This window comes from Octopus bimaculoides, chromosome 5 (assembly GCF_001194135.2).
Source record: "Octopus bimaculoides isolate UCB-OBI-ISO-001 chromosome 5, ASM119413v2, whole genome shotgun sequence".
NCBI classification, from domain to species: domain Eukaryota; kingdom Metazoa; phylum Mollusca; class Cephalopoda; order Octopoda; family Octopodidae; genus Octopus; species Octopus bimaculoides.
This window is the reverse complement of record NC_068985.1, coordinates 32,007,481-32,018,658: the sequence shown is the minus strand read 5'-3', so window position 1 is coordinate 32,018,658 and position 11,178 is coordinate 32,007,481. Positions and strand designations below refer to the sequence as shown.

General features: G+C 34.2%; 1 protein-coding gene across 1 annotated transcript in view; it reads right to left on the bottom strand.

Moving 5' to 3' along the window:
* Positions 1-3,280: 3,280 nt before the first annotated feature.
* LOC106867882 (leucine-rich repeat-containing protein 58) overlaps positions 3,281-11,178 on the bottom strand; it is a 25,603-nt gene continuing 17,705 nt past the window's right edge. Inside the window, exon 3 of the mRNA XM_014912943.2 lies at positions 3,281-4,999. Within this exon, the coding sequence (XP_014768429.1) occupies positions 4,806-4,999 (194 nt within the window). The 3' untranslated portion in view covers positions 3,281-4,805. The remainder of the gene's footprint in view (positions 5,000-11,178) is intronic.

The following is an 11,178-nucleotide window of genomic DNA, read 5'->3' as shown; positions in this document are numbered from 1 at the left end:
TTGCCCACAAGAGATTATGTCTGATCTTTAGCATACTGCTGTATGTCTTCTCAAATCACGATTATGGGAAAAGTTGTTGATAAGAATTATTAACAAAAACAAAGCTGATAAATATGCACAGGCGTTGCAAATTAAGTTTAATTACCAATAAACATCAGCTTCGATGACAGAGGAAGGTGACCAATCAAACTGATTATGTAAACAGAATTCTTTTCCGCCTGTTCTTGTCAGAGCTTTTGATACAGAGTATCGAAATTTTAATCCCTTTCACACTTATAAAATGTCAAGCAAACTTTAAAATTTGTCATTACCATTATTGTTAGCATGGGCAGAACTTATGAATCATTTATTGGGAAGGAGAAATTAAATATGTTTAATATGCATTTGAACATGGCAATAGAACTGCCGGAAGGCATTTTAATGTTAAGGAAACCAATACAGAAAAAGTAAGCATTATACCGTCCAGCATAAATAAAAGTCAACTTTATATTTAAGCCATTATTTTTTCTGTAAAAACCTATTCTGACATTAAATGAGTCAACTTTTGGTACGAATGTTTAAGTTTTGTATGTCTTTGCAATAAAAAGAATTTCAAAAAAAATTCTGGCAACAATCTACTCATGTAATTTACGCACCCACTAAAGTTTATTTTTATTTTTGCAAAAAAGTGCATAAATTACATGGGTTTTTATGGTATATATATAGGTACAGGCATTGCTGTGTGGTAAGAAGCTTGCTTCCCAACCACATGGTTCTGGGTTCAGTCCCACTGCATGGCACATTGGGCAAGTGTCTTCTACTATAACCTTGGGCAGACCAAAGCCCAGTGAGTGGATTTGGTAGACGGAAACTGAAGGAATCCTGTCATATATATGTGTATGTAAATATTTATGTGTGTGTATGTTTGTCTCCCCAACATCGCTTGACAACTGATGCTGGTGTGTTTTACGTCCTTGTAACTTAATGGCTCAATGAAAAATTACCCAGCAACGCTGGCTAATAAGAATGAGCCTGGTAGATATAAAAGACTAGCTGGCATCTCTTGTCAAGAGTACAGGCGACTGTCAGATCGCTGTTGTTTGTTGTGCACTCCACTGTCATTATTTGATTGTTGTTATTCTGTGCACCTGTGTGTAAAGATCAGTTTTTTTTTTACAGGATTGCTTTATTTTTACCCTTAACTTAGAAAGATATAATGCTAGATATCAAAAATAAATCATTTGGGGCTAGAAATAAAGTGGGAAAACGTGAAATTCTTCAAGTGTCTTATGCGAAATCTGTGATGAGCCTGAGTGACATTGATGACCTGGAGTCACCTCTGGTATATATATATATATATATATATATATATTTCGTTTTTGGATTTGGTTTGTAAGATTCTTTATGTGAGTTCGTGTGTTGAAGCATATTCTGTTGTGTCATTCTCTTTTGATGCAATATCTGGTGAATATTGAGGGTGGTGTAACACACCCCAGCTGAGCTGCAGCAATTTTTGTCTGGTTCCCAAAGAAACGTGTGGTCTTGCATTATCATGTTGAAAAACAACACCCTTCCTGTTGGCCAATTCTGGAAGTTCCTCTTGAATTGCTGCTTTTAACTCGTCCAGTTGTGTGCAGTATTTCTCAGAATGAATTGTCTGGTTACTTGGGAGAAGCTCATAGTACAGAATTCCTTTCCAATCCCACCAGACACAATGCAAGACTTTTTTTAGGATGAAGACCCGCTTTTGGGGTGGCTAAGGGTGACTCATGTCGATTACTCCAGGATCGCTTTCTCTGAACATTTCAGTAGATAATCCATTTCTCATCACCTGTCACATTTTGCTTTAAAAAAGGTGTGTTTTCATTCCGTTTATTATAAAGTGAATCACAGATGGAAATGCGATCCAAAAAGTTCTTCTCATTCAACTCATGTGGTACCCAAACATTGTAGCGATTTGTGTACCCAAGCTTTACCAGGTGCTCATGAACAGCGGATTTTGATAGGTTGAGGCTTTCTGCCAATTCTCGGGTTGTGCAATGTGGGTTATTCTCAATTAATGACTTGATTTGGTCATCATCTGTAATGGATGGTCTGCCTGATCACACTTTATCAATATGGCTACAATCTCCAGCTCAGAACCGTGTGAACCACTTTTGTACAGTTCTTTTGGATAAAGAAACATCACCGTAAACTGCACATATTTCTTTGGTTGCTTGTGAGGCATTTTTCCCTTTATGGAAAAAGAAAAGCATCAAGTGCCGAAAATGATGTGTCTGTGCAGTAAAGTTAGAAATTATGAGAGAAGGGAGGTGGTACAAATGGTAGCACTTTCAGTTCAAATTTCACCGAGATGGATTTTGCTTTTCATTCTTCTGACTCCAATAAAATGAATATTCTTAAGTTCGGTAATTAAATCAACTATACTATTCCTGATAAAAATATAGCCTATAGCCATTATAAAACATTGTTACTACCATATCATCAACGGAAAATTCTGTTGCCTCCTTTTCACTGAGCCAACAATTCATAAAGAAAAAAAGACCACTTTTTCTTTGTTATAGAGTTTTATAAACATGAGTGGGTATCAGTTGTCTTATCTGAAACATGAAATCTAGACTTGCGATACAGTCTTGACTTTATGCTTAATATAGAGACTGAATTAGAAGTTACATGTAGAGACTACTCGTTTTGTTCATTGTTTATGAGGATAGTTTTATTGGTTTCATTTACAAGTCAGATTTGATTTGAATACAAGTTACTTATGAGAGCAAAGCTTAAGTTAGGCAAATAAAACCACTGAATTTAAGTCCCCTAATTACTAAAAGCACAGAATTTTAGCAAATAGTATTTTTAAAAATTCTTCTTCCATCAATCTTACAGGTATGTTATTGATAGATGTGACCAGTTCAGTTTTTAACTATAACGCAAACTACTCTGATTCAAAGCCCAACTGTGGAAACAAAATTTAAAAATTTGTGTTCTTTGTTTTGAGCCAATTCTTTTAACTGATGAAAATGCTAAATCCTCACATGAAGCTTGTCTTGAAAGTTATAAAACAGGAGCTTAATAATTTATATTGAATTTCATGAGTATTTTATGTGAGGTTATGAAAGTAAAGTACAAGAGTATTGATTTATACCCCTGAGGTATAAACTCTGCTAGAGTTTGAATGAGCAAAAAGTAAGCACCACTACTACTTCCCTGTCAAAGTGATTATCTGTAAGAAGGATATCCAGTTGTAAGGCATTGAGAAATTGATGTAAAAAAAAAAAAAAAAAAATTAAAACACACTCTCCAATCTGTTGTAAATACTTTATTTAAATTCATTTCTTTTTATAAATAAATAAAATTAAATATTATTGGATTTTTAAAAGTAATATAATTAGACAAGTTATAACAGGTAAATTACTATATAAACAAATCATTTTCTTTTTAATAACAGCATTCATTCAGTTGATTTGTATTCACTTTCTTCAGTAAATCAAATGCAATAAAATCGCTGAATTTTGATGACATATGAAGATATATTTAGAAAAATAAATATGAAAGGCAAAAATTATTTTTGAAGATGGTCTCTTAAATATTAACTGCATGATTGTGTGTATGTGTCTGCTTTTCACAACTCCTAAAGTTGTAGTTTAACCCCAAGTCAGCCCTGATTGAGCAAACCTATGATCCAAGGCATTTTAGTTGCAACCATCCCACACTTTTGTTGTATATGAGAGACTAGATTGTTCAGTGTAGTATACTTAAAATAGTAGGGTGTGATTAGAAAATTTGGTTACTATTTTCTAGCAGGTCATGCAACTGCTGACTCAACAACTTCATCTCTATAGGTAACTAGACTTGAATAAGAAAATGAAGCTTGGTTGCAGCAGCATTACACAAAAATTGCAGACGCTTACATGTTGGGAAGTATTAACACAAACTGACTTTCCTATTTATTTCAATAAATTTAGCTAGAGGTAATTTAGAACAACATATTTACTTATGTAGAGTATCTGTCTGTCTGTCTCTATATATGTATATATATCATCATCATCAACATTTCTTTCCATGCTAGCATGGGTTGGACGATTTGACTGAGGACTGGTGAACCAGGTGGTTACACCAGGTTCCAATCTGATTTGGCAGAGTTTCTACAGCTGGATGCCATTCCTAATGCTAACCACTCCGAGATATATATATATATATATATATATATATATTAGAGAACGACACATACAACCAGCAGTAATATGTTATAAATGATGTAGCTGTTCAAGTGATATGCTTTTCTACATAACACTCAGGCCAGCAACCAGGTTCAAATTAGTCAATGGTAAATCATTAAATGTTTAGTATTTAAAAAAATTTTTTACCTGAGATAAAAATGGTTTCTAGTTGTGACATTTTTGAAAATTCACAGGACATAAAAAGGCAAAACATGAAATATCGATTTTTTTCCCCTGAATTTTCTTAGTTGTTGCTATGTGTAAATTTAGAAAGAAAATTTACTCTTTATGGTGTTAACTAACTTTTTTTTTCTGTGTATTATTACAGAACTAAAGACAAATCTGACAGAGGACCAGCCTGCAGAATAAAATAACACAAGATAAAATTATATATTCAAAAGGTTTTGTTGTTTTTTTCCCTTTTTCTTTTTCAGTTATAAGATATTTAATCAAAGATAGATTATTTGAAAAATACAGTTCAATAAACTTTGATTTTCATGAAATGGTTTTTGTGACATGCAGGGAGGATGTCTTAAATATTTTGAACATCCAATGGCAGTGAGATTAAATCAAATGCAAAGGGGTAAAATATTAACAATTTGTAAATATTTATCCTAAAAGAACTTTCTTCATGATTCCATTAGCTACATCTTCTTCATCTGTGTCTGTGTCACTGTTACCTCGCACTGATGGCTGTGATGTGGTACATCTTGGAGTACACAAGTACTGTAACAAGGGCAAACGATACTTGCCACAAAAGTCAACGAAGTTCACACTTTCAAAACGTGATGAAAAGTAAACACCTGTAAAATATAAGCAGATAATTATATATATTTGCCATGTTGGACCACTGAACTCAACAAATTTTTTTCTCATTCTATCTCTGTTTATTTTCTCTTATTCTTTTCTGTCAAAGAGCGTAGGCTCGAAACATAAAAGACTTTTCCATTTTCTCTGAGTGTCAAACTAACACGCTTGTTGTTCCTACACCTGTCTTCATCTTTGTTTTTCTATAAATTTTAACTATATTGACACACACATACATTGACATTTTAGTACTAATTAGTACTAATTACTCATAGTTTGGACTTTAGACTCCTGAAAAGGGTTGGATGAGCTGGTGCAGTTGTGCACTCATTGGACAAGGGTGTTTGGCACTGTGCAGGAAGACAAAAGTTTGAGTCTTTAGGTCTCTGGTTCTCCCCGTCTTACTCTATAGTTGTGAAACTTAGACATTGTCTGGGGCCCTTAGGAGCTGCCTGAACTCCCTTGGTAGCAGGATGTTATGCAGAATTATGGGTTACCATTTTGTATCCAACCAATAGCTCTACTCAAAAACTGGGATGCATCCTGTTATTTGCATGATTTGGGAGCACCAGTTCAAACAGTTTAGCCATGTTGCTTGATTTTCCAAGCTAGGCCCTGCTTACCATGCTCTCTTCACTGAGGATCTGGCTGGGCTGACAGCTCATGTTGGTCAGCCACATGGTCACAGCAGATGAGGAGGTTTCTCATGGAAATGAGGACTGACTGGGACTCTGTTCAATGGGTTGCCTGGAAGGACCCAAGAATATACCAACAAATAGTGACTGCAGCAATGCACTGCAACAATGCATACCTCAACATCTGACCTGACTCATAGTACTGATAAAATAGAACATTGCATATGTTGTATTTTAAAAGGGAAATTTAATTCAGTTGTACTTTCCTTTCATTCAGCCTGTAAATATATTTATTCATATGTAACCAAGAATACATACACACACATTCAGTAAAACAAAATAGAGCAAGTGATGAGTTAGGTAGAAGCTTTTGACAACTAAATTTCAACAAGCTGTCAGGAAATATTAGAAAACAAAAACAAAATTTTGAAAAATTGAAATTTTTTTGAAAGAAGTGCCTACTTCACGTACAGTCTACTACATTTAAAACAGATGGCATTACTTTTATACCTCCTTTCTACTATCATGTTCTTTGTAATTACTGATCTTTTGTGGCTTCCTTTGGTTTTCTTACTTTGCTAATTATCAATGAGAACAAAACTAAATAGTATTTGGTAACTATAAACTTTTTATCAACTTAATGGATATATTAAATCATATGTCAGTAGTAAATGTTGTATAGTACTCCACCACTCGTCTTTAGCTATAAGAACTCATGATGATTAAAGCCAGCAATCCAGCCTCTTTGTCTTAACATTACATTCTCCATCTATTCATCTTATTCTCTCTTCTGCATTTGCTTCAATGAAGTTTGAAAATGCTGATGAATTTTGTCAAATAACCTTGTCACTTTAAAATATGAAGTTTATGCCACAGATAGATGGCCAAGTGAAAGGTTTAAAAGAAGCAGAAAATAACAAGTAATATGAATCATAATCAAGAGTCTAGGCAGAAAGCAAGAATCAAGTTTACTTAGGGAAAAACTGAGAGTTAATGTCCTTCTGTAAAGAGAAAAGCTAGAGAGGATTCTAAATTGCAAGGCAAAATGTTTGTATGAATCAAGATGTTAATGACAGTGCAAAGAAAAAGAAGTTTTGAACTACTACCATGAAAAGTTGTTGAAGGAGAGTGAATATCTATTCCCCATAGATCCAACAGAAACTACAGAGATTAGATTTACCTTGATTAGTAAGGGTGATTAGTTAGATTTAAGCAGTGAATGCTACTGGTGCATCCAAAATAGTTGCAGAAATGTTATAAAAATCAAATACTTAGTTAATCAGTTTGTGCACAGAGATGTTAGCTCAAATGTCTGGCAAAAACTATCCATTATAAGGCAAAGAGATGTAGAAGAGTAAAGTAATTATCAAATTTTGAAGATTCAATATTTTTTGATTCACAAAGTCACAACTGTTGGAAGTTATGTGTTTTTGTTTGGATAAGATATTGTTTTCTGAATGAAAATATCACATTTGTGCATCCATATTCACAAAGAGACAAACACAGAACAAGTTATTACTTAAGGTCCTACATTCTGTATCCTAGTGAGTAATGGAAAAGTCAAGTGTAGATCATGAAGAATTTAGTGTTTAAGGAAGTGTTTATAGGAAATTTCATGGTCAAGCTGGTGTTCAGTTCAGGTTTTTAAATTACATTCAAAATAAATATCTTTGTGAACTTTTTTTTGCTGGTGACCTAGTTATCATAGCAAAATATTTTGAAGAATTAAAGAAAAAAAAAAAGGCCTTAAATTGAAAAGCCAAAATGTCAACATGGCAAAAACCAAAACTCTAATTGGTAGAGAGAACTGAAATTTGAAAGTGACATAGTCTGATATGTTTCGGAGAGAGTTAGTGGGATCCTAGTATTATGTAATTAGTGTAAGCAATGAGTATACAAAAGATACAGTGGGAATTCTAGAGAATGGTTATGAACAAGGATTTCAGATGTGCTACATATACAAGAGTAGTTAAGTAAAGTAGCATTTATAAAGTGAAGTCCATAGACTTCTCAGATGGGTCATTTGAGACAATAATTTCTGTTCCCTATTTCAATTAGGGGTATTTCTAGAGAAAGTATAGCAGCTTAAGTAAGAAAGGGGCCAAAGAAATTCTCAGATTTATTAGTAATAAGAAGTTTCTCTCTTCATGCAAAAGACACTGTATGAAGAAGTGTCATGCTGCATGTGTGTGAGACATAAGGCTCTGAATACAAAAGTCTTTCAGATTCTGAAGAGAAAGGAGTCGAGTGTGATAGATAGGATGTGCAACACTAACTTCCAGGAAAGGTTGAGCATAGAAGAAGGGGTATCAATCAATGAGTGCAAGAGACTATACTGGTTTGACAGGAGATACAAATGCACTACAAATGATCAGAGGAAATGTGTTATGTACTAAGAGTGAAAGATACCTCTAGTAGTAGACATGGAAAGAAACAGTGATGCCTCAGTAGGTTTGGTTTCAGATTTCAAGATAAGATAATATAGAATTAAAGGAAGTGGTGATGATGATAATGGTGGTGTGATCATTATTATTGTACCACATTTATTACTGTCCCTAATATCATCACCATTTCAACATCCAGCATGAATTGGACAAGTCTGTAATAATTCTCCCATTGTGTGATCTCAACTGTGAGTTCCTTTAATCACGGTACTTTTTATTCAGTCATTCCTTTGCATTTATTTCTCTTAGGTTAACACTGCATACTAAACAGGATATCAACTTATACCTCTCCAATAATTACAGATCCTCTTGTTTTATAAGCATATAGCCTACTTTTTATACAATGTGATAAATCTTTTGTTGACTGTTTTATGACTATCCATCTGTAACCTTATTCACTATGCTTCCACTTCTTACATTTCCTCAACTATTTACGTCACTTAAATAACAAAGATTATCAACTATTTATGGTCAGGAGCAGAGTATAGGTAGAGTGCATGGGGTACATGGTAAGGGCCCTTATGTATGTGTTTTAAGTTAGCCAAGAGAGCAAAAGTAAAATGAAAGAGACGTGGAGGTGAGATGCTGATGAGAGAGCCAGTTACACTTGAAGCAGTGTACAGAAAACAAGATATCCACTGCCATCCTTGGTCACACCAGCAACTGTGAGATTGAGAAGTGGGGAGAATGATCAAGAGGAGAACAATGGGGGTATGAGAGATAAATAGATGAATGATAAAGATGTGTGATTAGAGGGACTAGTAATGAGGGCAAGTATAGAGATATAAATGAAGTCAATAATGTAGACTTGACAGTACACACACATATATATGAACCACAAAAGGTCAGAAGGTATAAGAGATTAATATATTTATTTAACCACTTGACATCCTTACACACACACACACACACACACACACACACAATTTTAACATCCATTTTGTTATGCCTGGATGGGGTAGTTAACAGCTTGTAAGACAGTGATTCTTGTAGTCAACTAACACATGATGTCAAGACATTAAAAAAATCTCTCTCACAAACACACACACTTATACATATATGTATTATAGTGGGCTTCTTACAGATTCTTGTTTCTTTATTACCCACAAGGGGCTAAACATAGAGGGGACAAACAAGGACAGACAAAGGGATTAAGTCGATTACATCGACCCCAGTGCGTAATTGGTACTTAATTTATCGACCCCGAAAGGATGAAAGGCTAAGTCGACCTCGGCGGAATTTGGACTCAGAAAGTAGCGGCAGATGAAATACTGCTAAGCATTTAACCCGTACTAACGATTCTGCCAGCTCGCCGCCTTACAGATTCTGCCAACCAAATTCACTTGCAAGATCGCAAAATGAAGACACTCATGTACCTATTAATTCTCTTCCTAGTCAATAGTACTACTTCAATAATTACTGCTCTCTAGTGTGTTAAACTTTATCCTTGTAGCAGTTGATGATATTATTACACCAGTCATTGGGTATAACACCTTCCTGTACAACCTAATTTATTATGCAGATGATTAGTCCATATCACACTTGGCCAGATATTTTAAGTATCATGCTGGTGATTTCTGATGGACTAAGTACCTTCCTGCTATATCCATTGTTTTGCTGTCAACTTGAATGGTTGGACTCTGTTGGGTTTACTTGGTGTAAACCCTTTTTCTTCTATGTTTTCTCTTCAATAAACAACTTTTCACAGTAGCACTTCTATGACTTTTCATTCTCTTTAAGAGGATCATTATCCTTCCATACACACTTCTCCCCCAACTGTCTTGATTTTTCTCTCTTGCACATTGTCTTGCAATCAGAAATGTCAAGGATCTTTACATCATAGAACAACAATAATAACAACATTATAGTAACAATAAGCATTTGTTTTTATAGATACACTGGAAAAGATTGATATACTCATAGAACATAACTACATTGCTACAAAACAAAACGAAAAAAAATATTCTTGGCCTTTAATTTTGTTTAGTTTGTTGTCTAGCTGAGAAGAGCAGCAATGTTTATGAAACTGGATACATCTTACTAAACATTCCAGTTACATTTTTCTTTACACTACTTCAGCATTTTTCTGGCAAAATAACCAGACTAGAACATGATAGGCTAAGTACTGAAATATATTTAGAAAACAATATTGTCTGCTATACTGTGTTAATGTACTCAAACATTTTGTTAACAAAATACATACTACTGAAGAGGGAATATTTTCATTTTATTTATAATCTTAGATATCACTTGATTTAACCTTTTAGCATTCAAACTGGCCATATGCAGGCCAAATATTTCACCTGTTTTATATTTATACCAGCCAGATCTGGATTCTCATGTATACCATAGAATGTCAAAATAATCACATCCTCAAAATCTCAAAGCAATGAGATAATGCATGATTAATTCAAAACATTTTGAATAAATAAGCATTACATTAGATAGAGTAATCTGAATGCTAAAGGGTTGATATTGATTAATTAGATAGAGTAATATAAGGATCAATGTAGAGCAGGAGATTTTGTAGACTACTAATAATAATTACAGACCATTAAAATACATCTTGATGTTTTACCTTCACATCACATTTTAATGACTAAACAAGTATCCAATATTCTAATTAAACTCCCTTTTTTGTCCTCACTTTATTTTACACTGCACAAATATGGTAATTATGATAAACATTTAAAAAGTGAATTACTTATTGTAATGGTCGGTGTGGTATTATGTACAATCTACAAGCACTTATAATCATCAATAGTGATTGTTCATCCAAGAGTGATCTTGTGTATATTATAACCAATAACACAGAACTGTCATAGTCATGTGAAAACTTTAGTGTTGGACTTTTGGACTTAATTGGAAGATGATATTTTAACATATCTATATGATATCATCATCATCATCATCATCATCGTTTAACGTCTGCCTTCCATGCTAGCATGGCTTGGACGATTTGACTGAGGACTGGTGAAACCGGATGGCAACACCAGGCTCCAATCTAATTTGGCAGAGTTTCTACAGCTGGATGCCCTTCCTAACGCCAACCACTCAGAGAGTGTAGTGGGTGCTTTTACGTGTCACTCGCACGAA